The 24404-nt window shown below is 35.7% G+C and overlaps 1 protein-coding gene across 4 annotated transcripts in view; it reads left to right on the plus strand.

Moving 5' to 3' along the window:
* The window catches only part of CEP170 (centrosomal protein 170), a 102525-nt gene that overhangs the window by 64567 nt on the left and 13554 nt on the right, over window positions 1-24404 (plus strand). For 2 of the 4 annotated variants that reach the window (XM_068415695.1, XM_068415529.1), the window contains 5 exons: window positions 5654-5780; window positions 10663-12486; window positions 18354-18588; window positions 22620-22767; window positions 24183-24350. In XM_068415695.1, the coding sequence (XP_068271796.1) occupies window positions 5654-5780; window positions 10663-12486; window positions 18354-18588; window positions 22620-22767; window positions 24183-24350 (2502 nt within the window). Of the gene's footprint in view, window positions 1-5653; window positions 5781-10662; window positions 12487-18353; window positions 18589-22619; window positions 22798-24182; window positions 24351-24404 lie in introns of all 4 variants that reach the window. The other 2 variants (XM_068415442.1, XM_068415615.1) reach the window with 1 other exon arrangement.

Consider the following 24404-nt stretch of genomic DNA (forward strand, 5'->3'; position numbering starts at 1 on the left):
ATTTAATCAGCTGGTGAAAGATTAGGCAAAGGAAAATGCCTGTTCTTTTTATATGACTCAGAATATGCACACAAGCGAGATGGTAATCGTATTTCATATTGAAATCTTGGGAGACATTCTGATATCATTGTGATGGGTAAACTATAACTTGAAATGTGTTGGGAACAGAACAGGCTCACACTGGAGCAGAATCAATCTGGTAACACTAACGAAGCACACCATACTTACTGCTACTTGCCATGGCAAACTGTTTCTGAAGTATGATCCTGTAAATGAGCAAACTTGATATATTCCAGAAAATTTGCTTATTTATAAAGAGCTTGAAGTATGACTTTGCGTGCCTGCCGTGCAAACACATTGATTTTAGTATCTAGGAATCTGTTTCTCCTAGAGAAGGTGTGCTTTATAATGGTTGTATTTTAGCTACTGTGCAGACTTGATACACTAAGTATGTTACTGTATCTAGGTTAGTATCTTTGAATAGTTTCTCTACGGTTACTGCTTCCAGTAAATTATTGCCATATAGTGTGGGCATATTACGTGGAAGAGTTTGACAAACTTTGCCTTTCACCTTGCTGCTTTGCATGAATCTGTAACCACAGTCTTACCCTCTCTTCTTCTTCATGTCTTTTGTAGCATTCAGCTCTTTTGTGCCATACCAGTTTTCAGGACTATTAAAAGTATTGGTATTTTTCCATTTCTATAATTTCATAAGCAGCAGAAGAATGTATGATTTCATTTATTAACATAATTGAGCTTTGCAGGTGTCTCATTTTGCAAATAACAGGTTTATTTTAGACGACTGAGACTTCTGCAGTCATAGGACAGGTTTAAGAATCCCTCTGGCAATGGCATACTAAAACTCACTTTGATTTGTGTTGAAATTACAAGAATTATGCGGTTTTATTACTGTGGATGCTTTGCTGAATAAAAAGATCTTCGTATATTGGGAAGAGAATGGGTTATTTGGCGTAGTCTTAATTTACGAGATTATTACAAGGCATGAGGGGGAAAAAATGAAAATTGTTCGCTAGGTAAAGGAGCAAAATTGACATAAGCAATGTCGATATAGCAAGAATTAGTGTAAAGAGCGATGAGGACAGATGAAGATGGAAAAAAGCTTACCAGAGAAAGTTAAAAGTAGAAGTTGGTTGATACATATGTAGAAGAGAAGCTGATTCAGAAAAGTACAGGTGTCTTTTGTAGTATCATAATGGCAAAACAATCATGAGGATAACTATTGAGAGAAGACTGTGATATTTGAAGTCCTGTTACCAAAACTTACACTCAGTTTGTTTTATCATTAGGAAAGGGAAAGGCAAGTGTATTTGATTTGTAAAGACATGGATATCATGTTCTCATTATATAAAAGCTTTTCTGCTTGTAGTTTTTGGAAGACTTACTGCATTACTGAGCTACAGATCATAAGTTAATAGACCTTATTGAAGATCTTGGCTAAATAGCCAGGTAACCTCAGGGTAGCTCAGTGTTCCAGGCTTGCATCCACTAAGATTGTGGGTGGACCTTGTTCCAGCTGCCCATCACAGTTGATCTAGCAGAATGAGGCGAATTTGGAACATGATTGACATAGAAAAAGCGGAGGATAAAAATTTAAGAGATTTCAATTCAAGAAGATGGAAAAGATGGCTTGGGAAATTATGAAGATTTTATAAAAATGATTTTGGGATTGAAAGATTATTCTGAAGTTAAATATCTTAACTTTACAGGGCTTGTGAAGTATTGTGAATAATATACTTGGAAAAGACCTAAAAAATCGCTTTTCTTCTAAAGAAATTCTCACCTTTTCCTTTGATATGACAACCTTTGCTACTTTGGAGTAGTGTATGTCATGAGACTAAAAAATGCAGAGTGAATGTCTGACACAGTTGGATTGAGCCTACGTGCACTGGTTCTTGCCTTTTCAATGATTACAGATAGGCAGTAAGAATACTAAATCAATCTATTTAAAATATTTAAATGTTTTTATTTTCTATATTATAAGCTGCCACTTGCCAACCAAGGTAAGTGTGATTTAAGAACAAAAATTAAATAATATAGAAAGCAAAGAAAATATTATTGTTGTTGTTGTTATTATTTGTTCTTACTATGTGAGCTTGATTAATAAAAAAACTGCAGACATTTGGGCTATGATTTATCCATTTAATTTTCAGTGGACAGTTATCTATGCTAACCACAGTTCTTAAAGAATGTACATGGTTTATCAACATTGTCTTTGATGTGCTTCTTAAGGACATCCCTGGTATTTGTTTTGTGCGTTTTTTTATTTTTTTTTGTTAAGAATGCAGCACAGTTAGAAACCTGGTTCTGCATCTGCAGGGTCATCAGTGCCATTGACTACAGTGTTCCTTTTCCTGTTTAGAATGCCCATTTCATGTCTTTCGCACTGAAGAGAAATAATACCGCTGACATACTGAATAACTTTATTCATGTAAATATTTGCTATATTGCTTCTTGGAAGTAGAGAACTGTTGTGTGTATTTAGAGGCTGTATTTCTCTTTGTTTGTCTTCTCTAGTTGCACTAATTTCCTATCCTTCTGTAGAGCAAATCATTCAGTCTGATGTTTGGTGCTTGGTTTTTGTTTGAACTTAGATGCTATACTGAAACGTAGGATGATTGTGTCACCAATGTTATACGGCTGTGAGAAGACAAATATGACCCTTTGAAAAATGTATTGTCAGTAGAGAAGGGCAGTGTTGTCACCATGGTAGAAAGTGTTGGTGAAACTTCCTGTGAAATACTGGCACTAGATTTGTTACCGTTCTTGGTTAAGAAGGGTGAATACTAGACTAGAGAAGGTACAAAGAGGTCTAATGAGATTATTAAGGGAATGGAGATTTACCTTACAAGAACAGATTGATCGAATTCGTTTAGTCTAGCAAAGTAGTAGCTGAGATGGGTACAATTGCTCGGTTTTGCTGTATAAATGGAGTAAATGCAACAGAAGGAAAAAGAACTATTTGAGATAGACATCAGTGTTGTTCCAGGAACAAATGTGAAGACATTGGCTGTAAATAAAGTGAGTATGGAAATTTGAAAAAAGATCATTACCCCTGGAGGAATATGTTTCTGAAGCAGGTAGAGCGGGGAGGGACTAGAAGAACTGCTTTCAAGGTGGCACTTCAATTTATGAAAGGGTGGCATAATATGGTTCTTACAACATGAGATGACTGGCATATGTGTCTGAAAAGACGACTTTTTTTTAATTCAGCTTGTTTAAATTTATTTTTTAAAAATATTATTCTGCTCTGAAATGCCAAGTGTTGAAGATGCTTCCAGGTGTCGTGTGTGTGCGCTGTGGGGTTTTTTGAGATGTAGAGCCTGAAGCCCTAAATCTTCAGGCTGAATAATAAGTCCACAGAAATACACTGGTACGTTTTCTGAAGACCTATTACTCCAATTTATTTGAATATGTGATAAGCATAAGGGAAAGCAGATTCAACACGAAATTACAAGGCTGGTATCTCTTGTGTAAACCCAGCTTTTATGAAAGAGTAGGAAATTCCTTTTGATATTCAGTAGAAGATTTGGAGGATTGCTTACTTGAGAGCCTGTAAGATGCACGTAGATATGGATTATAGGAAGAACATTAAGATAACTGAATGTGACTTTTTAAATGTGTTTTATAAACCTTTCACCTTTTGGAAGTGCTTAAACTACTATCAAAAGAAACTGCTTTTCATAGCTTTGTTGTTTGTGCTTGTATATACAGAGGGTTGACAAAATACACATTTACATCCGCTGCTACGTAGAGAACGTTTTTTTGGCAATGTAATTACTTTCAGAGAAAAGTAGTTTATCATGTTGCTTTACTACAGTTAATCTGCAAAGTCTTAATATGTTTCTCTGTTGTGAAGTGGAATTCATATTTCTGATGTGTATCATATTGGTATTTCTGGAATTCGTTAGGTGGTACACAAGGAACTAGTTGGCATTTTCGGTAGGAAAGATAATTGGGACATCTATCATATTCGGTTTTGTCTGTAATTAATTGTTTTATTGAAGATGTAAGTTCACTAGTACAGTCAGGAAATAAAAGAAAGTTTAGAGATACGACATAAAAATGAGGCTTCAGCAGTACCTGTCAATGCATAAATGCTGCACAGTGTTTTGCATGAAGTTTTTGTAATGTTCTTTCTGCAACCTTTTCCTTGCATTTTGTTCAGAAATGCCCATAAATAACAGAAACATTGAATTGCCTTCCTTTGCTGAATTTTATAATATTTTGATTCTAAGAAATGAATTCACAAAGTGGAAATTTGTATAATAGTTCAAAAAAATTATTTGGTGCATTTCTGACTTAGTACATAATATACTGAGAGAGATCTAATTTGAAAGAGTCATCATACTCTAGATGACATTGTTTACCATTTCATTTCTGCTAAATAAATTTTATAAAATTTATAGAGTTGGTTCCTGGTGACCAGAGTGGTCAAGGCATTAAGCAAAAATCAGTGTTTTGAATACAAGTACCAAGGTTTGAACAGGCAGCAGAGCTTCAGCTAACCTTTGAAATAGCTCCTACAAATTTCCTTATTAAGCAAGTTACTGGTATTTCCATTTCCTTCCCATCTCTTTTGTTGATCTTGAATTGTGATTTCTTGTTTGACTTGCCTATGGTTATATAACTCCTTTGGAAGTCTAGTCAGTGACTTCTGTCTTTTGCAGTGCTTTGTCTTTTGAGTCCAATAAATTAGACTGTGTAAACTTCTATAAAGCCTTTGATAGTGTACAGCCTGTGTGTGTTGCGTGCATATGCACATATATGTGCATCGGCAGTTGCCTGTGGTCTTTTTTTTTGGAGATGTGAGCAAGAGAGACTGCAATATATTGGATAAAACAGTAATATTGCATTATATTTAGAGATCAGTTTTTGAAAAAAAAATACCTAAGATACTATGACAACACAACCTAAGAAGATGGTTTAATTTTATGGTTTTTTTACATTTTAAAAATTTTCAAGGTTTCAGAAGGCTTACTGTCAAGAAAGTAAACTAATTTCCTTTTTAGGTCAGCTGCAAAAAATGATCCCATACTGATTACATTGACTTCACTGTTACCCAGTAGGATGGTTTAAAACTAATCTTTGCTTCTTTTTTGTTTAGGCCAAACAAATGATCTGATCTTCCTTTTCTTTCCATCATAAGTTATCTTACTCTTTCAGTCCTTAAGGTAGTCTTTCTGTAATGAAGTAAATGCAATATTTCTTCTGGACAAGAGGGTCTTCTAAACTGGTGAAATGTCACCTTCTTGTCTTCCTGAAGCACGTTTTTAGTTTTCAAACACACACGCACCCTCACACCCCCTGTGTTTTTCCTGCTCTTCTGAGCTGAGGACTGAAATAACTTGGTTTTAAAACTAGCACACGTTCTAATGTATTTTATATAGGTTCTAATACTTAAAAGTTCACTGCACTAGGAAATGCTGTTTATTCTGTACTGATTCTGCAACTATACAGATTTTTGTTTGTTTGTGTGTTTGCCGTTCTAGAGCTGGTAAATTTTAAAATTTATTGAGGTAAACTCCTGTTTCAGTTTCCTCCAGGAAAATAGTGTCTTACATGTCTATTCAGGAAAAGGACATACTTTTTATCAAACAGTTGTAATTTTTCTTCTGCTTTTTTTCTTTCTTAGGAAGGTTCTACTGCCCCTGGAAGTAAACGTTGGGTATCACAGTGGGCCAGTTTGGCTGCTAATCACACACATCATGACCAAGATGACATCAGATTGGAGTCATCTGTGCCTGCTCCATTAGAAAACGGTATTAAAAGCTGTTCTTGTTGTCATAATTTCTGCTGAAGAAACCTATGAAAGGGAGAAAAGAGTAATTATGTACCTACACAAGCAGCTTGCTTACTCTTAGTACCTCATCTTCACCTGAAATTGTTTCGTGTTGTTGAGAAGAAACAGCATAAAAATGAGGTCAACAGTAGTGTTTGGCATGGCAGAAGAGTGCCAATATTAAACTGAACGTTACTAAAACAAAAAATCTAAAAACTGTTCAATATTAAAGAAACTTTCACTTAAAAGCAATCCAGGTTGATCTGCATAGTATGTTTCTTTCCCTACATCTTTCTCAGTAGTAGCCCCAAATTGGACTTAAACGGATTGATTGTTAAACAGTCCAACCTGAGACTTCATTATTTAGTCATTATTCAGCTGAAGCATAGCATACTTCCTTATCTTGGAAACACAGAAAAACTTCTATGCTTCTTGAAAACCATATAAACCTTCTCATCAGCAATGAACAGCTTTATCTCCCTTTCTTGTGAGTGCCAGATGTTCAGGCTATGTATCTCCTTAGTTAAACTATTGACATTTCTTATGTTAAATGGTTCATTCTTTAAGGTCTACACTCTTGACTATAAAGGAGTTGGTTACCTTACTTTACTTCTCTGCTGTTTCCTTCCTCTCAGTTTCACCTTAGAGATGATGATTTAACACAGAATTCTAGTGTAATTTTTATGCTGATATTTGTGCATGGAGGAGTTAATGTAGCTCTTCATTATAAAATTGACTGGTAACTACAAAAGGGGCCTATTAATGAATGCTTCATATTCTGAAAGTGATACGCTGTTTAGTGATCAAGAAGTAACTAATTATCAGTCTACTACTTCAGATATGTTTTTGTCCTGCAATTCCAGCATTTCCTCTTATTCCAGCTGACTTTAAATTTTCAGCATCAAAGCAAATTTTAAAAGATTTTTAATGAGGGAAAAAATGTGGTTTAGAAGTAAAAATTATTTTCTGTGTACACCATTTCTGAAGATATACTGCCATCTACAGAATGTGCCCCATAACCTTGTTAGACATTGGTGAGTAGAATAAATTATTTTTTCTGTAGCTTTGAGCATCTTTTAGGTTTTTTTCTCCCCCCCACCCCAGTTACATTCTCAAGTGTAATGTGTGTTCTCTACTTTTTTGTTATAGCTGCTGGCTTTCTTCAGATTTTCAAGAATCCATGTCTGTTACAATTTTAGAGCAAGCCACATCTTTTGACCTATGAGTTAGTCTCTCAGAAGACTGCATTTTCAACTGATAAAACCAAGTCTTTACTGCTTTCAGATTAGAACCCTGTGATTCTCTCCCTGCTTAGACTGCAAACCTGGTTGTAGCACTCTGCCCAGCAGTCAGGCCTTCTGCAGAAAAAAAATTGCCTGTTACTAAGTTCTTTGTTTTTTTGCTATTTTTTCCTCAACCACTACCTTGGCTCCTCAGAGCAGCGTGAAAATGTAGATTTCTGTAAAGTGTTTATCTATTCCACATGACATATTAAAAAAAAAAAAGGTGAAAACCTCATAATGATATTGTCCATATTTTTCTGCCCAAATTTTAGGTTTCTTGGTAAGTTTAGATAAATCCCTTTGTTCCTGGCCCAGGTTAGATGAACAGATGAACTGAACCGTTGTCTGAACTGCTCAATCCCATAGGCGATAATTATTTTTTTTTTCTTTCAAATTCCCTCTGTTTCTCCTACGACACCTTTTACTTAGTTGTAACTAATAGATGCATTTCCTAAGTGGATTTATTATCGATTTATTTTACTGCCCTCAAATTTTAGATAGCACTAATAAATCAATTCAGATACTTTCTGTGTTCTTTATACAGATCTTACCTGTACAATTTCTTCTTTACTGGAAAAAAGCCAGTTAGCTTCTTCACAAAAGAGATAGCTTTTAATTCTGTGTATTATTCTTCACAATGAAAGGAAGAGAAAGAATATGAGTTGTAATTCTAAAGTTGAATAAATAACTGGATTACTTTTTTAAAAAAAACTAAGGTGAAACTGAAATATTATTGGGAATTTCTTCCAAAATGAAGCTGCTGTTATGTGTCAATTAGTAACTGAATTTCTATTCAGGTTTGTATTCAGCAGATGAAAGTGTATGTAAGCATGTTTAATTAACTGGTTCATCAAATACAGTTATTTTTCTGATAATTTACTTTTTGAAGTAAGTTCACATGTTTTAAAATCATAGAAGGTGAGGCCGTTTATTAAAGCAGTCAGTAAAATACATTCCAACTTCATAGTCTCGTTTTACTTTTGGGGGAAGTTTACAAAGAATTTTTGCTTTTTATGTTGCGTAGTGGAAGCTTTTGTATCAATGCGTGGAAGAATTCTTACCAGTAACTGTAATAGAAGCAGCAGGTACTGGTAAGATCTTTTCTGCTCCTCATAGCAGTTGAACTTTTCATAGGATACTAAAAGTCAACGGAGGTGGAAAGGGGAAAAATTAAATTATCTGATACACCTTGTACATAGAATAATGGTAATAAAGAGCAAATTTTGCACTACTTGGAAAGATCAGGTGTATGTACAGGGCACTTAAAATCATAGTTCTTGAGACTGATCCTTTGTGTGGTTAATCAGGGGGTTTGGTGGTCTTTTGTTATTTGTATTGTTTTAAATTGTCACTTTCAGATGGGACACTAACTACAGTCTTCGGAGAGATGAGTGCTTCTTTTACCATTATAAGAACTTAATTGTACGATATGTACAATTGTATACATACAGTATAATTGTTGATATTCAATTAAGTGCTTAGAGAATTCTTGCAGAGGGGGAAGCCCTATACTCCAGTTTATATTCCTGGAATAACCAATGTTGGTGGCAAGCCTTGATAGAGAGGTCCCAACAGGGTATGCAGAGCAGTTGTTTATAGATGAAAAGTGAATTGACAGATGTGTGTTAGTAAGTATGTCAAATTATATTGCAACAACTGGCAAATGAACTTGCAAAAAGAATTATTTTCTATCCAAACATTCAAATTCAGAACAATTTGTAGAGCAGTTCATATTAACTCTGAGTTATAGGCTTGTTTCTGACAGCACAACTGCTATGTTTGTTAAATGGGCGAGGAGGGCACAGTCATTGCTGTGAAAAAATAAAGTTTGGTTTCTAAAATGGAGGTATTCAGCATCAATTATTCCTTGCAACAGTTCACGGGATGGACATATTTTTCTGCCTAAAGAGCATTCTATATCCACTAAGAATTCAATGAAAGTGCTTTAGCAGTAGTACTGCATTGTTTTGATGCTTTTTATACATTTTGTATATATTTCTGTACTACAGTGTCTTGTTTGGGTTAAAAGCATTCTTTTTGCTCTCTCAACCATATTAAATTCTTTCTTCATGAGTAGGGCTTTTCAATACTGCTGAAAGAGTGTCTCCCAGTGCCGCAGCCTCTTCCTTGAGGGGAGGTCTTGTAGGGATAGTCTGTAGCCCCTTGGTGAGGCAAGACCTTGAGCTGTGGAACAGGCAAGTAGGGAGAAAGGAGGGGGGGATCTTACTCTATTCAGTAACTTTGAAATCTGGTGCTGGATGTATTTAGGAATGTAAGACTTGCTTTCCACTTGCTGTTGTAATGGTATGCTGATATAACAGTGATTCGTTGTGAACATATTTTAGCCTACTGTGAGAGCACAAAAACTTTAGGTTCATACATACAGTCCCAGTGTACACGGCTGGCTAAAAGAGTTTGATTTCAGGGCGAGAATATCTTACATAGCTCACATTCTTGTATCTCTGAACACTTTTTCTATGAGAGCAATCGTAGCCTGTATTATGGAACATATATACTGAAATTACAATGAAGCGGGAAAAAATACCATAGTCCCTCTGCAAGAATGACACAAATGTTCATGAAGTGTTCCCTTTCCCAGTATACAGTCACAGAGTGTCAACAAGGTAATAATTAGCCCAAGATGCCACACAAACAGGCAATTGTTTAATCACAACCAAAATTACCCATGTTTGGAAAGAAATTCTGCCTGTTTGTAGCAGAGCAGAAGGAAAAGATGTTGTTCTGTCTTTGCACTCTTACCCTGCTTCTGAAATGACTCCTTCCCTTTTACTGCAAAATGCTAGTGTTAGGAAGTATAGTTTTGGAAGATGGCTTTTTTCTGTCCTGGTCACATCTCTGTGATAAACCAGAAATGGTTCATTGCAGAAATTCCATTCCAGTCTTTCAGACATTGCTTTGATAGACACATGCTCTGTATCAGCACTTTGGATTGTGTAGAATGAACTGTTCTTTTGTGTGACACTCTTAACATTCTACTGCTAGTAATACAGAAATATTTTTTTCATGTATGTAATCTCTTTGATCAGGAGATACCCATTATAAATTATGTTAGCACATGATTTTGTTCGGGTTTTATTACAAAATATATTGCAATGGTGAAATGAGATAATATAGCTAGTTATGTACAACTTCCTTATAGTTTGGAGGTAGTTAATGTAATGCACAGAGTTTCCACTCTATAATAAGAGGAGTGTTTCCACTCTTTCCTGTAAAGAGGAAATGGTGCCTAATGAGGACAAGCAGTAACAGGCTAAATTGGAGAAAGTCCAGCTCATGTTAAAGAATAAGAAGATTATTTTAAGAGTTATGTACCCAAAGAGCTTATAGGGATAGTCAAATCTACATCAACTGAGATTTTTAAGACTTGTTAAACGTTTTTAAACATGTATTTGTGTAGGTGTAATTGATACTGCCATAGAACAGAGGGATGGACTAATGACTTTTTTCAGTTCTGTTTTATGTTGTTGTATTAGTCTTATGCAGTCTTAAGAATTTAATGTTTCTATTTACCTTGCTCTTGAATGACTTCTCAGCTATTTTTTTCTTTTTCATTTTTAGACACAGACATTAGTGAGTCTGGTATTTCTGTTAGAAGCACTGGTTCAGCTGCCTCTATGACCAGCCAAGGTGAGCGAAAAAGGAGGACACTTCCACAGCTTCCAAAAGAGGAGAAAGTGAATGAAAGCTCAAAAGCAAAAACTACATCTCATCAGAGATCAGAAATAGGTGAAAAGCAAGACACTGAACTTCAGGAGAAAGAAACTCCAGGTCATGTCTCAGATGCTGACAGCAGAAGTATAGCTAAGTCAAGCAGAACAGTGAATGGTCTTTCACCGAAAGGTACTGGAGACAGAGTTTTTTCTTTCCCCAGCTCTTCCAGTAAAGAGAGAGCTGAAACTGGCAGAGAAACTTCTGTGGTGAAACAAGCTTTAGCAAAAATTCAACAACAAGAAAGAAAGGAGCAAGGACACTGGACACCGACAAAATTATCCTCTACAAAACCTGCTGCAAACCAGGTTGAGAAAGGTAGGGAGGAGATTGCTATGTCACCCAAAACTTTGGATAATCAAGACAAGGCTCCTGGACATGTTACAGATAAAGCAGAAATGAAGTTGGCACAGAGTGAAGGAAAAAGAAGAAAAAATGAAGAAACTATTAAAGGACAAAGTCCTAAAGCATCTGCAGGAGAAAAAAAAGAATCTTCAAAGCCGTTAGTGAGGCAAGGTAGCTTTACTATAGATAAGCCTAGCACAAATATACCTATAGAACTTATTCCTCACATTAATAAGCAAAGTGGATCTGCTGCCCCATCTGCAAACAGGATACATGACAGAAGTGATTCAATGGACACTGATTCCAGTCTAGATACAACACTCATTTTAAAAGACACAGAAGCTGTAATGGCTTTCCTTGAAGCAAAATTGCGTGAAGAAAATAAAACTGATGAAGGTCATGAGACTCCTAGCTATAACAGAGATAATTCCATATCACCAGAATCAGATGTGGATACAGCCAGCACAATCAGTCTCGTTACTGGTGACACTGAAAGAAAATCCACACAGAAGCGGAAGAGCTTTACAACCTTATATAAAGATAGGTGTTCCTCTGGTTCACCTTCAAAGGATGTTTTAAAATCTTCTGCAACAAGTGCCAGAGAAAAGATGGAAAAGAAAACTAAAAGTCGATCTTCAGATGGTGGGTCTAGGGCTGATGCTCGCAAAACTGTGCAATCCAGTGGAAGAATGAGACAACCCTCAGTAGATTTGACAGATGATGACCAAACATCCAGTGTACCTCATTCTGCCATTTCTGATATCTTATCATCTGACCAGGAAACCTACTCTGTCAAATCACATGGAAGAGTCCCTTTTGCCTCAGCAGATGAACTTTTACATTCCAAAATGGAAGGAAAGTCAGCTAAATCAAAAACTTCTCCTGTTGCACTTGGGCAATCTAGTAAATCTACCACTCTTCCAAGACCTCGTCCTACAAGGACTTCTCTTTTGCGCAGAGCACGTCTTGGTGAAGCCTCAGATAGCGAGCTTGCGGATGCCGATAAGGCTTCAGTGGCTTCCGAAGTGTCCACTACAAGTTCTACATCAAAACCTCCATCAGGGAGGAGAAATATTTCCAGAATAGACTTACTTGCTCAACCTCGCAGAACTCGACTTGGATCTTTATCAGCTCGTAGTGATTCTGAAGCAACAATAACAAGAGGCACTGCCTCATCTCGTACCCCAGAAGCTATTATGAGAAGTGGTGCAAGGTTGACATCAGCAGGAGATAGCAGTAAAGTTTCTGCTAGAACTCGAGCCAATAGCATTTCTCGACTTTCAGATTCAAAATCCAAATCTCTGGCTTCAGCTCATAATTCTCCCTCAGGTATGTGAGATTATTTGAACTAGTCTTATACAATACTAGATGTTTTTCGTATATGGAAATTTTTAAATTTTTTTCTATTTTTTTTTAAGGGGCAGTTTTTATGAAACATTTGTTGAGTTTTAGTTGATGCAGTCTTTCTCTTTGGAGTAAGAGGCTTCCTTGGCAGGGCTTGTGGATGTTTCTTGCTTAAAATCATAAAGACAAGAAATTGTAATCCTTTAACTCTTTGGATATTTTTTTTTAACTTGAAACCAGTAACAAAGAATTGCATTCAGGCATTCAGATGTGGCAGCACTAATTTGCATTAGTACAAAACCAGAGCAGAGATCTCTGCTCAGAGGCATAGTAGTAGAAGTTCAGAAGGTCAGCAGCACTTTTTACCACATAGAAGATGTAATACTTATTTGTAAGGTATGCTTGTAAATATACTGAACAGCAGGTGTTCCCTGAGATACACCCTTTGTTTGATAAGAATAGTAACAGTGAAGTAACAAATGGAAAAATCAAACACAAACACTACCAAACTAAATATCGTAAAGTTAAGTAATTTATATTAAAATGTTTGCCTTGCCTTGGAGTAGTTTCTGTTCTCTGTTCCAAATCACGACAATTTATGATTTCATCATGATTTCCAAATTCTGTTGATCTTCTCTTGTGTGGTAGTTTCTTTACTATAATATTATCTTATGTATGGAAGCAAAAATGCATACAATTGATTAATTTTAACCTACTATTCTATTAGAAGTTAACATAACACTTTAAGTGCAAGCAGTGTGAAAGGCTGCTATTTTTTTCTAATAGCAGTTTTAAATCAACCAAAATTAAAATGTAGTAATTCTAAATAAGTCAACTTTCGTGTGGAATGGATATCTAAAATTAATGTCCTCTTGCTTTTTGTCATACTACCAGCTTGACCTTACTTGAAGCCAGTCCACAATCTAAGAAAAAACAAATAGAATAGCTTCCAGTGTTGTGTATTGCTACTGAGATTGTGTATTCTCCTTTACTGCTTCCCATTCAGAGTTGATAGAAACATCTGTGATACTTAAATTTCTCACAGTCCTACCGCCATTCTGTTGCTTGTATATCATAAATGTACCTTCTTAGGATTCTTAGCAGTGTTTATTCCCCAGACAGGTATCTTTTGGCTGTGTCATTTATTAGCTCAATAGAAATTTCTGTAGAGATACAAATGAGGTGTTCACTGAACTATAAAGTTGAATCTGTTTAATATTATGACAGCTGTCTACAAAGGTACAAAAAGTGAAGCTTCAGAGAAAAACTCAGTCTTTCCTTGCAAGATATCATTGGAAAAGTAGCATCTTTTCGTTTTCATTCAAAGTTTTGAATTGATGCGCACAGCCTGAAAGGTGGCAACATTAGGTCAGGGAAGAGCGTCAGTTAAGACTGCTTCTATGTTTAATAATTAACACTAGTTCACATTGTGATATTGCTGATTTTTGAAAAGGTAAACCCCAGATGTTACTTGTCACTTTGCTGCTTCTTGTGTTTTTCACAAAACTATATATGGATTTTGAGTTTTGTGTCCATGTGAACTATTGCACGCTTCCTAAACTTTTCCCAGGTTGCTCCGTTGAAGTGGTTCGCTGCTTCTGTTCAGGGGAGTGGGTGTATCTTTCTCTTCCCAGTCTGCTAGTCCATCATGGTCATCTTCGTTTAACGTTCATTCCATTTACCTGTGTTACACAGTCAAAGTTTACTGTAGCTTGTATAAAATACCCGGTTTTCAAGAGAGAAGAGATGCCATCTTCTCTTGAGTTACCCCAACATAATAAGCTAGGTATTTTTAAAAGACCGTTGTTAGAAAAATCTACGGTAGAAATACCTTCTGTCATAAGAAGTTTTATCAGTTTATGTATCAAAATCAGGGAGAAGCCTGTATCAATGTAAAGGCAAAAACCTGAAAGCAATTAATAAAGCAGTCATATACTTTCAAAACAAAGTCATGGCTTAATAAATCAATCAAGTTTTGTTACTATGTAAGTAAAGAATGTTATTACTACAGTTTAGGATTTAGAGTTCTGGATTTTGTCTGTATCGGTAAGCTTGTTGCATAATTTTTTTTACTGGACTATTTAGAGTATATTTTAGGAAAATCTAAATTGCTTTAAAAGTGGTGTAATCTTCTAGTGTATATAGGAGCGTGTATATATCTCTCTTCTATTATATATAGGCCACTACTCAGTACATCCCCGTTTTCCCATTAGCACCTTATAAAATTTTGCTAATAATCGTAAAATCATAGAATGGTTTGGGTTGGAAGGGACCTTAAAGATCATCTCGTTCCAACTCCCCTGCCATGGGCAGGGACACCTTTCCACTAGACCAGGTTGCTCAAAGCCCCATCCAAACTGGCCTTGAACACATAATTGCCCAATACATCAAGTTATTGATTATATTATTTATTATTTTATCATTATATAAACTTATTTAAAACATCTTTGAATAGAATGTGTTACTTATATGCAATATATAAAAATGTAATGTAGCAGAAGCTTTTAGATACAAAGCATGTAAGTCCTGAATTTAATTTTGTTTCTAGAAAAGTCAACAATTTAGCACTTTTGGAAATTACTAATGAAGTGCCTGACAAAAGTGCCTTAACTGTTTGAATGTGTTTTACTTCGGGCACATTTAATCAAGGCATAACAGTGATGTATTTTCTTGTATCCCTGGACCTAGAAAGATTGGAAAATGAATGATCATTACCGATACAGGGTTTGGGGTTTTTTTCTTTTATCAGAAGACTGTTTGCTATTGAAGTGTTAAAAATGTTCCATGGGTCTTCCCATCAGAGTACAGTTAACGTTACCAAATTGCAGATCACTAAACATTGGCAGCAGAATCTTGCTTCTCAAATCCAGTCTACCAAAGAGAAAATTATTTTCTCATTTCCCATATCTTTTTGATTGTTCAGACATACATGCCTGTAAAAAGGGGGCAAAAAAAAGCTGTAGTCACTGGATTTTTTTTATTGTCTTGTACTTCATGTGGATGAACTGCAGCATAATAGCATTAAAATTGTCAGAGCTGTCGGCAAGTCCGTAATTTCAAGAATCTTTTCTAAGCCTTGATACAGTTAAGTATTGCTTACTTTTAAATGAAAGAGAAAGCAGATAAATGGAATGCCTTGGATGAGAATTAGCATCATTAAAGTAATTATCAGGGTGTTTCTGTGGTAGGAGGCTTGATAACTGACAACACTGTGAAGATAGGTGAAGCAGAATTAGTAATTTTGTAGCACAAGCAATGAAAGATTTAATCAAGTCACTGAATCCTCAGACAGTAGAGTGTGACCAATAAAACCAGAGAAGACGAAAGACCTTTTTTCACAATTGCAGAAGAAAATTTAAGATGGTGTTGCAGAAGGAGCTATGGATTGGGAAAACGAACAACAGGATCAGACCTAGGGCAAAAGTGCTAAGCTGCAACTGTTAAGCATTAAGTATTGAGTCAGAACAGAGACACCTTCAGAAACTGGTTGTGTTCAGCAGCTCTGCTGGCTTGCTGACCTAGCTGTCATTGCAAATAACTAGCAGATAGGTTGATCAAAGCTGTTGAGGTATTTCTCACAGAGTAGTCACCAAATTAGGTTTGTTTGCTGATTATTTTAGCCAGGGTTTTGGAGGATTTTCTAGTTATTGGTGCTGATATTCACAGTTTTTGTTGTCTGAGATAACTAATTGCACGATAGCTTTTAGAAGTCTGCATAAATTACAATGACATTTTGGGGCTGCATAATTTATAAATAGTATTAAAAGCATATATGTGCAAATATATAGCTAGCTTAATGGGAAGCATGCTTGGATATTGCTTGTCATGAATCATACAACTTTGAGGTTTTTACTGTTAAGTCTACAATAACTTTTTCCCCATATTAATGAGAAACCTATTGATAATATATAAATAACATTTTAAGGCCTTAAAATTTAATGGTCTTAAAAATGTAGAGGGGTTTTATGGTACCACGTAGACAGTTGCTATTGACATCATTTCAGTTAGTATCTCTGAAGTGTTTAAGCTTTTACAAAATTAATTATTTTTGATTGAATATATAATTTAAGAATCTTTTCCTAAAAAGTGTGGGTGGAAAAGAGGACCTAAGACTAATCTCATCAATATATTTTATTTAAGCAAATGCTTCTAATCTGAATGTTTTAATACGAATTAACATGATAAAACACTATTTTGTACACAGAGAAATCCAAGCTTCTCCCAGACCCAGATCCTGATGTTGAAACTTACAGTGGTAGAGTACTAGAAATCAAATCTGTTTCTGATATTTCACTTCTCATTCAATTTTTAGTTTTTAAAAATATAATTACGTGTGCTCATTGTACAGTGCTGAGATGCTGGACTAGCTCACTCGAGAGATTTTAAGATAAATTTTGTGTTTATTTTGATGCATATAATTTGAACCAGGACAAAGAATTTACACATAAATTGATGATAAAGTGTGGGCCCAACTCATAAAGCTCTTTGGACTTCGGTCACCCATTGGTTGCATGCTGTTGGTGGGGAAATGTGCTTTTTCTGCTTATGTTCTACTTCCCTAAGATGAAAACAAGTTTGAAACCTCTAAAAAGAGAACAGTAAGTGACTGGAGAGACATTTGTATTTTCTTCAGTAAAGTTAGAGTATTTTAAAAAATTAGGAGAACCAGACATGATTGGAAACCCACGTTTAAACCTGAAAAAAATTACACAAGCGTATTTTTGTTTTCAGTGATTAAAAATGCATTATTTATGTGAGGGAAAGGATGTAAGCTTATACACCAATGTTATATTCTACATACTGTAATCTTTGAGAGCATTACACACATCTTTTCTCAACTAAAAATTATTTTCATTATTTGTTACTTAAATTCATATTAATGTATACTTCATGTGCAATGTTTTTTTAAATGTTTCAGGAGAAATCATTATTCTTGCATTTTTCATATACTGAAAACAGTATGTGTTACTTGAATCTAGTATTTTGAAATTACCAAGAGCTGATCACACACTTTTTAAAATTTCTGCAGTAATTCCAGAGCCCCATGAATGTTGGTGAGTTTGGGGGACTAAATCCCCTGCAAGAATTTAGCAGGTTGCCGTGATGAGCATTCCTTTACACTTAGTGATATCTCGTCCTGATGGGAATGTTTGAAGACAGCATATCTGAAATGCATTTTCTAGACTTTAGTAATTCATAGGGGGATAAGAGCCTCCTACTTAGTTTCAGTTCTCTTATACTTCAGGCTGTCTTCAGCAACATGGCTGCATATGTTTTATGTGCTACATGTGAGAATATATGCTTTTTGCTCCGAGGCTGCTGTTTTTGTAGGTGTGCTGATGATTTTTATAACATGGTATTAATTTTCACATATTTTTTTCTGTACTAAATACATAATGCATCATCTAGGATTTTTATGCTTTCCTTATGTAAGCATACTTTCCCAGCTTGGTGCCAGCTCCATCCTTCCTTCACATCTCTTCATTGTTTTGAATGAAACTTGGGAAAAAATCTGCAGAAAAAGTGCAATCTGACTATATACTTAAATGTTAATGAATTGGGCCCTTGTTTTGTAATACAGTTCGCCTAAGCTCATATACAGTTACTGGCCTTTACATCTTATTTCACTCATCATTATACAAAGAGCATCTGAATTAAGTTTTTATTAATCAATATTTTTTATTTAACACAAATTTTGTAGCTTTCTTTTTGAGATGTAGTAAATAAACCTTTTGTGAGGTATCTGGGGATTGATAATGAATAGTTATTTATTTTTGTGATGTTACTGAAATACTGTTTTTTCTTATTAAAGATGCAATAATAATTCTTTTTTAATAATTAAACTAATTTAGTAAGTGCAAGATGGAGGCGCTTTCCTACAGATTATGCTTCCACCTCAGAAGATGAATTCGGATCAAACCGTAATTCCCCTAAACATACCCGTCTACGTACCTCTCCAGCCCTGAAAACCACGCGACTGCAGAGTACTGGGACAGCAGCTCAAAGTAGCAATACATTCAAGCACAGAATAAAGGAACAGGAAGACTACATTCGTGACTGGACTGCTCACCGAGAAGAAATAGCAAGGTTGGTTTTAAAGGAGTGCTTCTAAAATAATAAAGATTTGTACCCAGCCAGTTATATAGGTACATATATAGGAGAAGGGAAGCTGATGGTTTTTCTGTATCCCTCTACTTAACCATTTTCATTCACTAACTGAGTAATTTAAAATTCTTCTTATGAAAGACTGACAAGACAGAACACTCATGTTACCAGCTTATGTTACACTCATGTTACCATCTCTTTCTAATGGAAAATGATAGTCATTTCTGACTTACGATAGCCAGATCCCAGAATATGAACTTCTAGTTGCCTTATTGGGACTTGCAGAGGTAGTTTGTGTAGAATTCTTCGTTGCTAATGGTGTATTTCCTGAGACTGAAGTATGTCTGATTTTGTACTACCTTTACGTTCATATTGAGGTAAAATTTCAGATCAATGCATAGGTGACAGAGAGAGAAGTTGTTATTTTGGCAATGTGAGAGACCATGTTCTCATTTTAATTTTTTGTTTATCTAGACATTATTTCATGTTAGATATTTTCTGATTTAAATCATATGTATTCATCAAAAAGTAATTTATTTTGTTGCAAGTCCCTGAGATTACTGTAGCAATTCCTCCATGATTGCTAATAGCACTCTGCTTCAAGTGAACGAAGGAAAAGGTAGTCAGTTCTACATTCTGGTAACCAATTATTCCTACATCATGCAATAACCAATTATTCCTACATCATGCAATACCCAGGCAGTGAAAACTTAAAATAGCTTGCCCTAAATAAATAAAACTATGTAAGTATGTAGTTGTTATTTAAAACTTAGATGCCAGTGTTCAGGTTCTGAAGTTTTTCACAGAACTTAATTTGGAAGCCTAAACAAGAAAAATGTTTTCCTTTTAAAATTAATCTTAACACTGTGGTGTCACAGATGTGAAGCATTGTGTTTTGCTTAGTGTGATCGATTATTTTTTGTTTCCTCTTCTTGGTGTAATATTTTTCAACATTGGTTTTTCTAGTGTGATCTCTGCAAAGGGAAAATTCTTCAGGGAGTCTGATAGCATCATGATAAATCATGAAATAAACATCTTCAAAGGCATCTTCCTAAAACATCCCTTTCTTTCCAAGAATCTGAAGTTAGAAATGGATATAGGGAGGAATATGTGTATATGGGGGAAAAAAACTGAGCCGTAGCATATCACTTCCTCCTTATAAAAAGTGCTGGTGAACTTCTACTTCAGTGAAACTTCTTGGTACATTTTGCTCATCTATGAGAGATTGACACTGGAAGTAATTGACAATTCAGTCTAAACTTATTGATGGTTAGGTTTGCAGGTTTTTTTCTTCCCTTGTGCTTCTTACCATTTTCTTTATTTGGATGCTGGTTTTAAATTTGTTTGGAAGGCTATGTACTTACCCTACCTTTTTCAGCTTCTTTATTTCTAGTGGAAGTGGTGAGAGGCTCAAATCAGTATTGCCAAATCTGTGATTGTGTATAGAAATTTCACACAAACTGCATTAAATGAGCATATTTAGGGTTAAGCAAGCTAGCACTCAGCACTTGAGAGATGCCAGGACTTCTTCATAGTCCTTTCTGTTTAGTGCTCTGTCTATATTGTTTCTATACTGAAACATTATTGAGTACTGTCTGTAGCTTACTATCACATTGATACTAATTAGAGATTTTGTTCACTTGGCTAATGTGATTCACTTGATAATGATGGTTGTCTAACAAGTTGCTTGCCGTCCATGTTAGAGTTGTTTATTATGATATTTTCAGGTTTCATTTGAATTAATTTTTATGTAGACATCTGACATTTTATGTAATTTTGATTGCTTGGTAAGAACTCAATTGAAGTGGCTGTGGTATGATGAAGCATTGCTGATTTCTGTGGAGAGTTAAGTCTTTGTTGATTGATACTAGTTTTGATTATGGTGTTTAATGACATTTGTCTTCTGGAGGACTTACTGATAATTGAAATCACTGATAATACTGGGGTTTATTTTCTTCACAACTATTAAATACCAAAATTTGTCCGAGAAATTCAAACACAATTATTAGCATCTTCTCTGTTTAAGAAAAAAAAAGTGATATGGTTGTGTGAATCAAAGGAAGTACATGCTCTAGTACCTCTACTACTTAGAACATTAGCTCAAACCTTGGAGTTTTAATGGTATGTATATATAAGAATGCAAAATATAAATTAAAATTCACCAAAATATGTAGTAATTAGTTAAATTAATTAATGTAGTAATAGGCACTTACCGTATTTTAACTTATTAAAATTAGAAGTTGACTTGGTGAACTTGCTTTAGTGTTCCAGTCTTTGATAGTTTGAACTAGATGATTAAGATGATTAAGGGGGTGGAACATCTCCCTTATGAGGAGAGGCTGAGGGAGCTGGGTCTTTTAGCTTGGAGAAGAGGAGACTGAGGGGTGACCTCATTAATGTTTATAAATATGTAAAGGGCAAGTGTCATGAGGATGGAGCCAGGCTCTTCTCAGTGACATCCCTTGACAGGACAAGGGGCAATGGGTGCAAGCTGGAACACAGGAGGTTCCACGTAAATATGAGGAAAAACTTCGGTGAGGGTGACTGAACACTGGAACAGGCTGCCCAGAGAGGTTGTGGAGTCTCCTTCTCTGGAGACGTTCAAAACCCACCTGGACGCATTCCTGTGTGATATGGTCTAGGTAATCCTGCTCCGGCAGGGGGATTGGACTAGATGATCTTTCGAGGTCCCTTCCAATCCCTAACATTCTGTGATTCTGTGAACTCAGAAATACTGTCTTGAGTGGTCACAGGTGATTGCCTCATATTCTTCTACAGCCTTATCCCAATTATATGTGTATCTATGGTGCACAAGGTTGCACTTTATTGCAGGTTGCTGATGGTTAGTCACAAAATCCAGTGCTGGAATTAGAATGGAAATTTCTCTAATTATGTTTGCTTTTCTAGTTTAAATTCTGCTCACTCAGTCTTAAAGTATCTCTAGGTCAATGGTGTCCGTTCTTTTTGACTTGAAGTGAAAATAAAGAGCAGAAAGAAGCTCGCTTTTAACAAGCACTGGCCAGCACAGGGTACATCACTGTCACATGGCTGTGCATCTCCTTCCACTTAAGTGGCGGGTGCTGCTGTTCACAGAGTCCTTGGTGGTGCAGAGTTGGCCCTGTTGACTTCTGTGCCTTCAGTCCTCTCAGACAGAGGATCATTTGGTGGGCTGCTCTGAATTCTGGGTCTTCTCAACTGCCTGATCCAAGCTGGAGATTCAGGGTGCCATAGTTAGTAGGGGGCTTTTAGCTTTTGCTTTGTTTTTTTTTTTTCCCTTTCTTCTTTTGGGGTTTCCTGGGGAGGAGAAGCACAAGCAGAGCTAGGCAAGCTTCTTCCCTGTGCTGAGCAGAATACAGAGCAGAGCTATGTTTTTTGATGTGACGGATCAGAAGAAAGGAAAAGGAATCTTCAGCTGAGAATTCAGATGTATTTGTGTAGTGCTATCATATCCAGGTTTTTACAGGCGTGTTCTGTTTTTCCACCTAGAAACCTTGTCTTGATTAAATTTGAGGATTTAGGGTACTGGTCTGGAATTTCAGACACATAAGCAGCTTCATCTGAGCAAGCTGCAGGGCTGCTAGATAATCAGAGGTCCTGAAGAAGTTCTTTGCAAGTAGGTAAACTGAGGTATAAATTAAATGTGTTCTGGACATTTCAGATTTACTGCAGGTACACAGGTCATCTCTGCAGTATTTTCAGCGTATTGCCACTGCATCCCATGTGTTGGATTTACTGCGTGTTGCACACATCTCTGCCTGGGAATCCTAGAAAGAAAACAAGGATGCTCTGTCTTTTGAGATTGCCTTCTTCCTCTAGAAAGGCATGTTATTAAAAGCTTCAGTTAAAAATTTGCTTTTATGGTTCTACAAATAAACTTTCAGTTTAGAAGGGCATACACATTTTCATAGCACAGTTATCAGGAACTAGAACTTAGAAGTTCAAAGGCTGCAGGTTGGGCTCTGCCATTCCAGAAGTGTTTATAGGGGAGAATGTAACACTCTCTTTGTTACTAGGATCAGTCAAGATCTGGCTCTCATCGCACGGGAAATCAACGATGTAGCAGGAGAGATAGATTCAGTGACTTCATCAGGCACTGCCCCCAGTACCACAGTAAGCACTGCTGCCACCACCCCTGGCTCTGCCATAGACACTAGAGAAGAGGTAGGAGATCTTCATGGAGAAATGCATAAGGTTCTTCCTTTTCTTTATTTCTTTTGCTTTTAGCATTTTGCATAGCCTTTTTTAGTTATTTCCACTAAACCCGTATGCATGATCTCTGTGTTGTTTTTTGCTTTAAAGTTCCTTTACGTTTCAACAAACAGCCCAGAAATTATTCTATGAACACAGCTTGTCAAAAGGATGCATGCTGTCTATCTCTTTTTTTTCCACGAAACATAGGACAAGATAGTTATTTCTTTCTTGCTTGTCTGTAGCCTTAGATACCGTTGGATAGTATCTAAGTGCATTTAAAGATACTAGTGTGTATGCACAAATATATATAAATGTATACATTTAATACTTTGCATAGCTATTAAAAAAGTCCCTCTTTTCACAGGTGACATAAAAGTTTCATCTTCTAAACACCAAAATACTTAGGTACCATCAGTTAACAATAACTTTAGATTTTCTTTCATAACAAAATTGTCAAAAACTGCCTTGAAATAAGTTTTCCGTGTGCTTCTAATAATTCTTATTTTCTTTGACTCTCTCTGGTGTGCTATTCTATGAATATATTGACTAACTTGTTCTAGTAACCATCACAGGTCTAATGCTGGTAAACTTGTTAATCTGAATTTAAATCATCACTTTCTACCATATTACAATTCACTCTAATACATTGTAAATGTTTACTGCGTTTTTTTCTTCATAGTATTCCTTTCAAAATGTGTTTATTAATTTGTGTGTGCATAAAGTTTGGTTAATACATTAGTTTACTGTGTTTAGTATAATACTGTCTTTTTCTGTGGAAAATAAAGGTTGGGTACTCAGAAAAATTATAACTGCAGTCACACAGATTTTGTTGTTAATTCTCATGGACTCATGGCTAAACTTTAAGGAAGTAAAGTGCTAATTTTCTCAGATCCAGTTAGACGACTCAGATTTTTATATTACTAAATAATTATTTTCTTCTTTAAAAAATATTGTACACTGTGTACGTACTGCAGGTGGCAGTATGTCCTTTAAGTAGGTATAGATGTTTCTGTAACACTACGACTAATCTGGAAAAAAAAATAAATTTGATAGTAGTGTACTTAATTACACAGATATATTCCATTAATTAAAGGAATAAATTATTCAATACCAGTTTATAGGTAACTATTATGTTACCTGCCCATAAGCAAAATTTATGTGGGGTAGTCTAATTTTGCCATGTATGTCTGGTATTTAAAAAAAGAATGTTCATTTTTACAAGGTATTGCTACATAAGAGATGCATCATTTTATACTATACAAGACAACAGAATTATTTTTATTTGATAGGCTGCTTGTAAACTTTCAGAAGAAAAAAAAATATTAATGTGATTTTTGCATGTATCCAGTAGGTTTCATAAACTGTATTTTTCTTTTACCCTCTAGTTGGTTGACCGAGTATTTGATGAAAGTCTCAATTTTAGAAAAATCCCTCCACTAGTGCATGCCAAACCACCAGAGGGGAATGGTCGGCCTAATGATGCTAGGCCTCAGTTAACAGATGCTCTGGATCCCCCAACAATTACCCGGAGAAGAACTTGGAGCAGAGATGAAGTGAGTACACAACAGGATTCTCTCTAGTAATGTATCTATTTTAAGCTTTTACGA

The sequence above is a fragment of the Nyctibius grandis genome, chromosome 1 (assembly GCF_013368605.1).
Source record: "Nyctibius grandis isolate bNycGra1 chromosome 1, bNycGra1.pri, whole genome shotgun sequence".
Classification (NCBI taxonomy): domain Eukaryota; kingdom Metazoa; phylum Chordata; class Aves; order Nyctibiiformes; family Nyctibiidae; genus Nyctibius; species Nyctibius grandis.